Below are 12,945 nucleotides of genomic sequence, written 5' to 3'. Positions count from 1 at the left end.
CACATACTTGTAGGTTATAGATTTCGTTTAAATTTTAATACACAGGCTCACCAAACATATATTCGCCGTCAGTAATGTCAAGCTAGACGCGCCTGAGGTCCACGCCATTGCCACCAAATTTTCAGAATAAGGCACTTCGTGGGGCAAATAGCTATGAATGGCCTAGGGACACATCAGTTGCGTTAGGAAAGTTTGGGAAGGTGCTGCAGCTTCCACTTTGCGCTGTGTCCTGGCTGAAGTACCCAGAGTACCCTGTACTGTGTCATGTGTAGCTGTGATGCAGAGTCTTCGGTACGATTTATAACAAATACAAATGGAACTTAAATCAAACTGCGCACTGATTTAAAATGCACGTAAGATACGCTGGCTCGCAGCGATAGCATGACTATTAGGTTGCTTTGGTGGGACCCTGCGAGTGAGCAACGAAGCAGTACGGGTCGTAGATGTTCAACATACTAACGCTGACACCCAAAGAAATGGAAAGAGAGTAGATATTTTAATCCAATCCTTTGAATCAGAACTTTTTCAGTTGGACACTAAAAATTCGGGCCTGCTCCCGCGATTTGTGGCAGTATTGAAAAGCTCGTTTAGTTTCTCAAAATATTGAACGCATTGTTTCGTGTGGCACTGTTATTATTGACGATAAATGTGCCATAGAAACAGCTCGCATGGATAGCTGCATGCGTGTGCTCTGCATGAATATTGTGCCGCTCATAGCTCTCAACCCCTGGCTTGCGCGCTCTGACCACGCTTAGAGGTGAGTCGGGCAGCCGGTGATTCGTTACATACTGTACAAACGCATTCCTTTCTGGGCAGCTCTATGATGTCAGCCCCGAGTACGGGTTCACTAACGGAGAAGCGATGGGTGAGCGGCCACGTGTCTGCGTATTTCAAGCGAAATGAATGCATCGCATAAATGAAAGAGGCACATGTTTTGGTTTTCGCTTCGTAAGCACCGGCGGATGTGTAAACACGCAGAACCTTGCGGCTGTTCTCTTGTCTTTTCGCCGCACTAGCAGGGCAACAAGGAGAAAAAGGGACGCCATAGAAGAGGTCTGCCTGTAAATGACAGGTAGGGAAATGAGATTATCTGAATGGAAGCCATTTATTCGTCGTGGACCGGGATGGACGGCTCGTCTCCGTCGCTGCAAGTTCCAGAGTCACGCGACACGGCCTCTTTTTTTTTTTATATTCTGGAACAGTCAAAGAAGCGTCTCTTTCCGGTCCTATTGAGCGTGGTGTTCACGACGTTTCGGTCATGACAGTCAGGAAATTTCAACCACCGAGGTGCATTGGCTGAACGAGTAGCTCGAGGAAGCCCTCAGTAGGTGTAGGTTTGGGGATAATGTTTTTTTTTTCTTTTTTTTTTGGTTGTCTGCGTCGATTGCTAGAATGGTCGCTGCTGAATAAAGAGGCACTAATACCTTTGCGGTTGGAGCCTGCATAGACCCTTTTGAGGTAATAAGTCTTTTTATGTGACCTAAACTCAGTTCAAGCCCAGCCTTTCTAGCCTGACCCTTATATGCACTGTACCGTAAGCAAAATGCTGTTCGACATATCAAACTAGCCATAAGCCGTCGACCAGCAATGGAAACGCTGCGGCAATTAAGCCGCCATCGAAAATAATTAATTCCTGCAATTGCTTGAAATAAACCGCTTTAGCGGCCATGATAGCTCTCAGTTGAAACCTCCGCCATTATATATTGTAGAATTTATGTTTTTGAAAAAAAAAAAAAAAAACGCACCAGCATCAAGCTAGAACTCAGAGATTAAGCTAGGTTTATTCTGACTGGTCGAACACACCGCCCAGGTCCAATGACTACAGGACGCCTCTAGGCGGATAGGACGAGGTCTATCCTGTATCTATTAGAAAATAAAGTTTCACGACCAAATTAGCTGCATATGTACACCTGACTCTTTAGCAGTAACGCGCGACCGACGACTGCCCGGCGCTACTGCGCCGGAAGACACATGAGGTGACAAAGCAAGCGAGGGCAAGGGCATTCACACACTTCGAACCTTGTCGGCTAGACTATACTGATTAGTGCCAAGCAGCCCCTGCCCCAATCGGTTCGTATGCATCGGCGCCCGAATAAGCCGCCATTGCTTGTTTTTGCGCTGCTAATAGTGCGAATATCTGTATGAAGAAAGCATATTTGCAATGAGCAACTTCGCGTGCACAGTAACTTATCGCCCTCGTTACTTTCGAAACAAATTATTAAAAAAACATTTAAATATCAGAACATTGATTACTTCCAAAAGAAACCTTTATCAGACAGTATACCCATCTATGAACCCGGAGACAAGTATAGTACTTGAAACGATATAAGTATGCACCAATCAAAGCCACAAGAAAAGAGCAGACAGTACAAGCGTTCCCAGAACTCGGACATGAAACTTGATTTGAGGGGTTGCTTCTGGCGCAGCAGAACGGCCAAGAAAACGAGTTCACGTAGCATGATTTGCGTGATTTTATTTAGTGGCCTTCAAAGATGGCTACTGTTTGACCAGCAGCTGGCTCAACTCTCGCCCAGGGGACAAGCAAATCCTAATCGGGGAAAGCTCCTTTGAGAAAAGCAGGTATTAAGGCGCAAACCTTTAATGGCTCATGCTGTCGTGGACAAAATGTGTCCCGCTTTTGCGGCGGCTCTGATTGACCGAGGCGGGATGACGTCATAGAGGTCTAGACCAATCGCAGAGCACCACCACAGTATGCGCGAATGCGTGCCTTATATGGGAATATGTCAATCAATGACAAATTGGCAATTAATGACTAATTAATGAATTATACAAATAATTACTAATTTATGTCAATTTATACAACGCTGACTAATGGTTTGAGTAAATAATTAAGTAAATAATTACCTGCATAATTAGTACAGAATTAAAAAATTAAATAATTCATTAAATACTAATCAGTGCCTGTTGCGTACCAGAATACGGCCCTCAAGCTTTCGTCTTTCATTACTTTAGCCGCTGAAGTACCTCGTAATATTTTGTTCTCTGAGACTTGTATCGGTACGCAGAACTGGTATATAGCTGTCAAATGAAGGAATTTTGTGATTGCTGTTGTGCATGAATTATCTTTAAAAGCCGGTAACAAAGCTACTTCCGTAAATGGTGGCTTATAGTAAAATGATTTCAGCCAAGAGTTTTTTTATGGCGATTTAAGACATCGTAACAGATACTATTTTGCTAACCAAAAAATAATCTTTACAAATCCAAGTTCAACTTAGCTGAGACACCAGGCAGGTGCTCTACTAAGCAAAAAAGCACAGTTTACTACACCATGACTTTCAGTGCCATCCCATGCAGGCTGACAGTGAGTTTATTTCTACCAGCCCTGTCCCAGGGATCACCTAAACAGATTCGCCGACGGGTAGATGTTTTTAACGATGCAGTTCTGAAAAACGGAAACAAAATTGTATTACTTTAGGTCATGCGCTTCCTCAGGGGAAGCGTACTAATCGTTATATATGTAACACTCATATTCTTCGGCAGTTCATGCTGCGATCGAAGATTTAGCGAGTGTCGCAATGCTGCAAGCTAATAACGCCAGTCATTTATTTGAAATTTCTGATTTTTGCCACTTTCTCACGGATGCTTCCAATTGCTTACTATATAGCTTTGGTAGATTTGTCGGTTCCCAGAGCCGAAGTATTTCCGAGAGGCCTCTGGGTAGCAACGCAACGGCGCGCTGTATGCTTCTCAAAATAATGTCCGCAGATATTAAATGTTTTTGTTTTCGCTGTCGCACAAGATCTGATGACGACAACCCGCAGAACAGCAGCCTATATTATTTACTATATTTAGAAAAATAAGCCGCACGAGTTAATGCCGCCTAACATACTTTTGTTCCGCTTATAGGGCAAACATGAAGACCAACTCCGACGAGGATGGAACAGAATGACGGCGCGGGGATGTTGCGCACTAATGTTTGGCAGGGTTGAGTTGACACTTGCAGCTGTACTGAATTCCGACAAAAACCCTTCCCCTTTTCTACCGGTACGTCAGTGCTGGGTTAAATGCGGCACCTGTGAACGGGGGTTGCATTCTTCTAGTGTTCAATCTACTGCCGTGAACAAATATTGTCCGCGGATGCTTCAGTAGAGGTGCCCCATGTATCCGTCTGCGAAAGTTTTAGGAAAATAGTACTCGCGCAGACTGTAAAGTTTCTGGTTTCTAGGTTTCCAGCGCAGCTGCCAACTGAAAGTGTGTGCAGAAAAAAAAAAAAAGGTTTTTGCATTAGAAATACAGTCAAGCTCGCAAAATATCGGTGCTTCCTTTTTAGTTCTCGCTGTTATAAAAAAGAAGCGTAATACATGCTTGCCGAAATAATGTGGATAAAGAAATGATCATGTGTGCGTCAGGGTCCCTCGTGGGGTGCCTCTTCAATGCAACGTGTAAGTGAGAGGAGGTACGCTATGTGTGGACATCTTTAAGGATTCCATATATGCCTGCAACTTCGATGCGCTGCCTATTGATGCTCATTGCCCCAAATTCAACAATAATTTAATACCACTTTCAGTCTGTTATTTTACTATTTTACGCACCACTCTGTTCGTACCTTTCTTAAACCAATCTCCAATGTCAGTACGTTAACGTCAGCGCTGTATCAAAGCAAGGTAAATATTCTGATTGTCAGAGTAAGCAGCAATCAATATGCTGTCAAATATATGCTTAGACGTGGAGTTGAAGGGAAAAAAATGCGAGGGCTCCATCAAATTGCAGTCATAATTTCGTTATAGAGGGCGTATAGGTATGCTGGACGCGTGTGCGGCAAAAGAAGCCGACACGCTCTTATTGATCTGTTGCTTGCCATCATACTTGTGGCGGTTAGGTTCTATAGTTCACGTTCTTCACGTTATCTACATTCTATAGTTCAAGTCACCAAAGCCAAATGACAAAAAGCATACGCCGCATCTACGGCAGCACTCTTCGAGTGTGCTGAAGACTTTTGTCCCCAATGGTGCATACTAATCCAGCGCGGAATTGCCCATGGTAGTATAGAAACGTGCAATCTCTCGAATGTTTTCGTAAACGTGAAAAACGTACTTCCTAGGCACTGCTCCAGCAGCCGGCCCAGATATTTCAGCCCGCTACCGTAAAAAGAAACTCTTGACCGGGGATTGCATGAAATATTCAGCTCCGAATCCCACCAATACACCGACGAACGTCGACAGAACATCGAGCGAACCTATCACTAACTAGTCTTAAATGCAGGGAGTCCCTGTGGTAATGTCCACGGAGTCCTTCCAACTAAAATCACCGTTTGTTTTGAACTGCTAACTCCATCAATGGTAGGAAAGTCGTACATTCCCTGTACACTTTAAAAGCGTCGTAGACGGCATGAATGCAACGATTGTGGCTTATGATTGCTTCTAACAGCACTTACCTCTGAAGGAAAATATCTGAACATGAATGCATCTCTAAACAGCTCCATCTGCCTGACCTACATATTTTCATGACGTCCACGTTCACTCAACCAGTGCCACATTTCATAACCAAGATATGATGCAACATGCCAAGGACACAAATGCCATGCTTACGCAAAATCGCCTTCTTATAAAGCCCACCAAGATTTATCGATCTGTTCTGCTCCATTTTGAGGAAGGCACTCTCTGGGGTGGTACGAGGAAAGGAGGAGGCCCAAACGTCAATGTTCCTTTCTGGCTCTCTTTTCACGAATTTAATGTGGATAGAAAAAAGAATAACACGAGATGCTGTGCTGGGAAAAAAAAAATTGATTCCTTCCAACGTGTACAAGCCATTCTCCTGCAATTCCTACAAGCACAGAGAGCATGCTCGCTCAACTATTCGCTCTCAATACCGGGCCATAGTGCCTTGAAGCAGCACCAAGTTCGTTCGCGAGTAGACGCATGACATAAACTTGCTCTGCAGTTTGTGCGTTGTTTGCTTTCAATAACTTCAAATTTTACCTGTCAGACGCGCTTTTATCGAGCCCTGGGTAAGATTCTTGGTTCCTTAAAAATTTGCAAATGCATTTGTTGTGAATCCACCCTTCCCAGACGGCCACTGTGCCCATTCGTGCCTCACCTCCAGGTATATATCGGTTGAAAGTGAATCGCGAGCTCCCACTGCCCATTCACAGTCCATGTTGGCTACAAGCACGTGCGACATCTGGCGACAGCTGGTAAGACCAAACCTGTGTCACTTCACAAGTTTATAGATGGCACCTCGCGGATCGCGGCTACGTGTCGAAAGTGCGGTGGTTCTCACTGAGTAGCGGACGCGAATTTTCGTCTCTCCGCAGGATGCGTCACGTAATTGGGAAAACAACGATTATTGAAAAATAAACCAGGTTTCTTGCTTGCCTTTATTAAATTGACTGGTAACTTCGAAAGGCTAGGAAGGAGAAAGCTCTCGCACTTATCATTTTTGTTTTTAGCTAAACTAAAACGTTCAATGAATGAAATATGACGCAATGTATACTAAGGTGAACACACATGATGGTAATCTTAAACTGCGCGGCTTCTAGCAGTATTTTGTGCAGCCAGAGTCACTGTCTAAAAAAGCATGGTGGAACATCGAAGTGTGTGGACACTGCCTCCTCTTTTATCCTTTATATTTTTCATGTAACCTTATTCGCAGGGCGTGAAATAATAAAAAAAAAAAACTTCATATAGAGGAAGAATGCGCCACTGAAACTACTTCTGTATGATAAACGCCTAACTAGAACTCTGAGTAACTTCTCCTCCAAGACGTTTGCGGGCTGAGCACAGGCCATGCCATCTATAAAACTGCCATTTTATGACCACCGATGTGCAACAGCCGGTTCCTTAACTAAACGCAATGTCATAGTACTGACCCCGGAGCCAACTAAAAAAATAAACAGATTTAAAAACGGGCTCGATTTTCGCGTTGCAATCACGCAGTTGGAGCTGGGTATAAAACGATTAACTAAAACAAAAAGGCCGCAAGAAATTGTCAGTTCATTCTCTGGTGGTTGCCACAAGCCCACAGCCGAATAAGAAGGGAGGGCGACCTTGTAGGGATCGCCATACATACTTGGAACTTTGCCAGCTGCTTCATCGACGGCTTTTCTACGAACTTTATCTGCGAGGAAAGAAAATAAAATGCAACAGCAAAAAGATACTATGTTTAGTTTGCGCGGCGGCCAATTACGCAAGTAAGAAAAAAAATGGCGTTCCCGCACATTACATTTCGCGCGCGACCTGGCAACCACTAATTGCAGATTCAGGCAAGAAGCTGGTCGTTGTGACATCGAGCTGGCAATTCACTTTTTTTCCTTTAGCGCTGCATGCTTTCATTAAGGTAATAAGCTTTTCATCGTGATATATAAACATTTGTGACGAGGGGGATATTGGCGCTGTTTTTTTTTGTTTTTTTTTTAGGGATCAATTGAGAAAATTGTTGTATAATAATGTCATAGCCATTTTTTTCATAGGGCGTAGAGTAAAGAAACATTTTAAAATGTTCAACGTGCGTAGGGACGCCGTGGTAAGGATTATTGTCAGTGGTTTAACCATGGTTTAACCGAATTAGACGAGCGTGAGCTCGGTTTTACAAGGGTTTTACGTAGTTCGATGTTTTATTTTGAATTTTATAATCTAGACCTTTTCGACGACATTCGACTTGACGTTGTAGAGCGAGGTTAAGTTTGTAGAAAAATACAGCTCATTATTTGTATTTAATAAAGAGCAGAAATTAGTTCAGCGCTATATTTTACTCGACATAAGTTATCCAACGATATATAATGTGATGATATGCCCTAAAGTTCAATTGCCAATCATAAATACTTAATTAATTGCACCTAATTAAAATTTGTAATTAGTAAAGTGGTCACTAAGTCACGCGGCCATGCACCAGTTCACCATAGCGCACATACTAAGTTATACTTGTCGCTAGGTACGCTATGCTCCAGTGTGATCCTGCCTGAGCTTGAAGGTCATGTTGAAGGAAGGAGGCGTTTCCTGTGTTTGTACGTGAGTCCCTAAAAAGGCGCTCGAATGCAACAAATCGTGCATTGCAAGTAGCATCAGGCAGAAGCAAGCGGCGAATCCATTCCTTTGTAGGTCGTTGCAAAATATCAGTGGTAGCAACTTGTGCGCAGGCTCTTTCAAATTCAGATGTAAACGGGAAGCGTGTGACCGCCGCACTTTGTGAAGCACGGTCGCCTAAAGACGGGGAGAATCGGCGCAAGGCGCATGCGTACTATTTATTCACTGTCAGCTGCTCTTTTCGAGCGTGTGCCTAGTGGCACCCATTTTCGCCGACCCACGGTAGCAGCAGTTCTGAAAGCACAAAAAGCGGTGCCGCACTCCCAGTTTCTCTCGAAATGTAAAACAGCCTGCACCCCCCCCCCCCCCCCCCCCCCCTCCAGAAGAACTGTGGAAATAAATGCGGATCCACCATAAATTACTTAACTGACATTCGAGTAAATCTTTATGAGCTGAAAAAAAGAAAAACAAAATAAAATTACCTATTCTCTGTAGCAAACATACAAAAAAAGAAGTTTTCACGAGCTTTGTGTACTGAGCTATATTACATGGCAAAGTCCTTCAGGTAGACTGATAGTAAGAGAAATGATGTATGCTACTCTGTGGTCAATTAAAACGTTCTGCACATGCGGCCGTTTTCTGAGGACGGCAACCAAATTGATGCAGTAGAGCGCACAGAGAACATAACTCTCTCGAAAAGACCACGTTCAACGGCGATTGGAACTGCAGCTTGGACTCCTGAGACAGGCAAGATCTCTACTGGCAACTATGCGAAGTATAGAGCTCATTGAACACGAGCAGAGACATCATTTTCAATAGAGGCAAAGCTCAGGTACGGCAGCGACTGTCCGCTTCAAGGCGGCTAGCTTCCAGTTATACAGTGACCTACCACTGGAGTTCATTTGCGCGGCGTGGTTTCACGGAAGTCTTCCTTCTCGCGTTCTATTGTAATTATACATCCGACTTCCTCCTCATCCCCACTGTAAAGGACATCATTAGCTTTTTAACCAAGACAGAGCTATAGTAGACATTCCAAAGCATATTAACAAAAGAAGTACCTAAAATAAAGGTCGTTGAACTTGGTCGTGTCCGTCGCCTTTTTGTTACGCGCGCTAGACATTTTCTTTGTGCGCTAGAGTAATTTTCTTTTGCCGTGTCCGAACACGCCTTATTTGCCACATAAGCATGCCCAATATCGTTTGAAAGTTGCTCTTATGGCTTCCGGCACGCAAAGAAAAAGAATCCTATATAGATGATTCCTGAATCGCTCCCTTCGGAGCAGGCCTGTGAAGCAGAAAAACTGGGAGCGCGCTCTAAGCTCATGAAAAGCTTTTAAGGCTAAATAAAGCCTTTGTAGGCCCATGAGCGTGGATAGGATTTGTGCGTCCGCGGAGAGTGTCGCACAGTCATTGTCGAGAAACGAATTGATTGAGGAGTAACAGAATTGTTGTATGAGGTAGCGGGAGCCAAAATGTGTCTGTGCGCAACATTTCGTTGATGTGGAGTAATTATAGTTAATTAGGGCCACAAAGGTCAATACGATGTCGAAATATACAAGGACGTCGATATAGTGTGCAGACGTTAAAACAACCACGGACATGAAAATTGTGCAAAATCCGTCAATTTCTACAAAAAAAAAAAAGAGCGAAAATGTTGAAAAACGAATGCCACTCCTCGTCATCGCGTTATATCGTACAAAAGTCGCTCAAGAATAAAAAAGCGGGAAAAAGTAGTAAAACAAAAGAGATAGTAAAAACATAAATAAAAGAGAAAGCCAACGAAAATGTGCAATTAGAAAGAGTAAAAACGAAAAAAAAGAACAAAAACAATAAAAGAGAAAAAAATTCTAGAGGGCACTTTGGACCACTTCAGTGCTATGAGACGAAAGCCATTATAGCGCCGTGGATAGTAGCTCTCTCCTACGGCACCCCTATCTACCTCTCTTCATTTATTCCCACCTTCCTCCCGTCATTTACGGCGCGGTACAGATGACCGCGCGCACGGACGCCTGGGTCGAACGCCCTACCCCGCCGGGGTGGTGCAGTGGTAAGACGCCCGACTACTGTGCCGGAGTACCCGGGTTCGAACCAGACCTCGGCGGCTGCGTTTCGATGGAGGCGAAACGAAGAGGCGTCCGTGTGCTGTGCGATGTCAGCGCACGATAAAGATCCCCAGGTGGTCGAAATTACTCCGTAATCCTCCACTACGGCTCCTCTTTCTCTCTTGCCACTTTCACTCCCACCTTCCTCCCTTCCCTTACGGCGCGGTTGCAGTGTCCACAGAAAACAAGTGAGACAGTCACCGCGCCTTTCCCTTCCTATAAATGAAACAGTTCTGGGTCGAACGCCAGGCGGAGTCAACTTCGTATATGCGTGATTCGCCTGGTGACGTCATAATCAGTCCTGACGTTATACTTGGTTGGTTCACAGGAAGGGAAAGGCGCAGTATCTGGCACAGTGGTCGGGCGTCTTACCACTGCGCCACCCCGGCGGGGCTGACGTTATACTACATGCCCCTTATGCCCCTTGTCGAACGCATCAAGGGAGAGGGGAGGTGATGAAGGGTGGCAGTTGCTGGCCCTACGGGGCTGGGGTGGTAGGTCAACGCCGCTTGCGGCGGGGGCTAGCCAGCCACCGAATTTTTATCTGTTGTAGGTCCTCATTGCACCCACCACCGCTTCGATGGTGGACGACGGCTGTTGCATCGCGAGTCTTTCTCTCTATCTCTTCTGTTTCTTTTCTATTTTCTCTTCTGTCCGCACGGGGGTGTGCAGTGTTAAGACGCCCGACTACTGTGCCGAAGTACCCGGGTTCGAACCCGACCTCGGCGGCTGCGTTTCGATGGAGGCGAAACAAAGAGGCGTCCGTGTGCTGTGCTATGTCAGCGCACGTTAAAGATCCCCAGGTGGTCGAAATTACTCCGCAGCCCTCCACTACGGCTCCTCTTTCTCTCTCTCCACGTTCACTCCCACCTTCCTCCCTTCTCTTACGGCGTGGTTGTGGTGTCCACAGAAAAGAAGTGAGAGAGTTACCGCGCCTTTCCCTTCCTATAAATAAATAAATCAGGCTGGCTTAGCTACAGAGCCAGGCCCGTGCATTTTCTTTTCCTTCTTCTTACAGCCACAACAACAACAATAACATCAAAGTCCAAGGGCGGTCTATAACGCTTTTACAGGAAAAGAAAGGCGCAATATCTGTCACTCGCGGAATCCCGCTACTGTCATCCTCGCGGTAGACAAGAGAAAAATCCGGAGCGTGGCGCAGTTGTGTAAACCTCTCGGCTGGGGGATCCAAGCGACAAAGGTTTGATTCCCAATGGAGGCAGGCTTTAATTCTTTATTTTTTAACTATTGGCCTCATGGTAGACAAGGAAAATTGTGATGTGCGTTTTACGATACCGGGTGTCACGTCACAGTCGCGCAGTATCCTGTAGAATTTCGAGAAGAGTGACACTTCTCGTGGCCGAACGGAAAGGTTGATGGCCGCGAGTTTGATTCATTAAAAGCTATTGCGTTAAAAAATAGGGTGTTAATGAGTGCCTAGAGTCGCAGGAAAGGCTTCCTTTATAAAAATTTTGTATGTGTGTGTGATGAGAGTATGCTGCTCTTTCACAATAGAGACACCAGAGTATCTTGTGAGTTTCAAATGAATTTTAATTTGAGTTCTTACTGTGTGTCTAAAACAAGTTGGCCACCGAGTTTCTGGTTGGTACCTAAGGTATGCATTTCTTGTGTGTTCTTCATGAGTGTTGACCAATGAGCGTCTGATGGCTTTCACTTTTGGATAAAAAGTAAAAGCTAAAAAAGTAACGAAGCACCTCAACTACATTAAAAATCTCAAAAATAAGAAAATTAAAACTAGGTGAAAAAAACTGAATCACTAGCTTGATTCAAATCGGTACCTCTTACTCCATAGCTTTCTACGCTAATCACTCGTCCATTCGGGGAACTGGTTACGTTGGTAAGTTGTTTGCGTCTTATGTCATGATTGCATTCATAGGGTTGGGACTTCATGTTTCGAAGCTTGTTTTGAAGTGTACAGGCCCCCATTGCGGCCACTCTGACAATTCCAACTTCTTGACCATTAGAGCTTGCTGCCTACTCCCACGACTTGCATCTAATGTTCTGGATGCCTATGCGCACTATTTTGTCCACTGGAGTCACTTTAACATGCCGAGTTTGGCATTGCTGGAAAATTTACCAGCGCTGGCTCTTCGGTGGTTGCTACCGTGGGCGTAATTTTTGCTGAACACGGAGCTGTAGCACTAATCTTCAAGGAAAAAAAGTGCGACCAAGCTTCAATACCGGCAAGCGCAGCAGCGACAACACTATTATGCTGGTAACTAAATCTTATTTGTATTTAAACATTTCGGGAAGCGATGCGATGACCGAGGGCTCGGCTAATCTCGCTTCACTGCACTTAAGAGAGATCTAAGTGCATCCAACGAATTTTTTCAAATGAAATGCGAATACTCGAGTCGAGTGGCCACAGCGCACCTGTGAACATAAACTGATACGCTGGCGCAAGCTTATAAAGCCACCCAAGCCCACCAAGTATGAATAAAGGCTCACTGCATACCCAGGCGGCTTGTGCCGCTCACTGCTACACGAACTGGCACTGAAATGCAGTGCCAGCCGTTGAGGCCCGTCGCTTGCACACTTATTCGAGTATTTACATGTGCATTTGCATGTGCTGTATTTGCATGACGCTGCAAACTGCATCCTTCAGCGTCAGCCGCACATCCTAACCCACACCTCGACCGATGTTGTCAATCGGAGTGGATACCTGTGTGGATTCAAATTACCATGCCAATGAACACACAATTAAACTTCCGCTACGCAATAAGCGTCTTCTTAGTGATCTAGAAACAGAGCAGCGCCTAGATACTCCGAGCTCGCGATTCGACGCCAAGTATAAGTGATGAGATACGCTCCTCAGTTCTTTTCTTTATTAGTCACTATCGG

The 12,945-nt window shown here is 44.8% G+C and overlaps 1 protein-coding gene across 2 annotated transcripts in view; it reads right to left on the bottom strand.

The window, feature by feature from the left end:
• Window positions 1-3,264: 3,264 nt before the first annotated feature.
• The window catches only part of LOC146200262 (uncharacterized), a 44,912-nt gene continuing 35,231 nt past the window's right edge, over window positions 3,265-12,945 (bottom strand). For both annotated transcript variants that reach the window (XM_084592900.1, XM_084592901.1), the window contains 2 exons: window positions 7,030-7,077; window positions 3,265-3,403 (listed from right to left, as the gene is read on the bottom strand). In XM_084592900.1, coding sequence (XP_084449026.1) covers window positions 3,356-3,403; window positions 7,030-7,077 — 96 coding nt within the window. In that variant the 3' untranslated portion in view covers window positions 3,265-3,355. The remainder of the gene's footprint in view (window positions 3,404-7,029; window positions 7,078-12,945) is intronic.

This window comes from Amblyomma maculatum, chromosome 2, assembly GCF_055883805.1.
Source record: "Amblyomma maculatum isolate TAMU_Amacu chromosome 2, ASM5588380v1, whole genome shotgun sequence".
NCBI lineage: Eukaryota > Metazoa > Arthropoda > Arachnida > Ixodida > Ixodidae > Amblyomma > Amblyomma maculatum.
The sequence above is the reverse complement of the archived record's forward strand: the minus strand, read 5'-3'. Positions and strand labels throughout refer to the sequence as shown.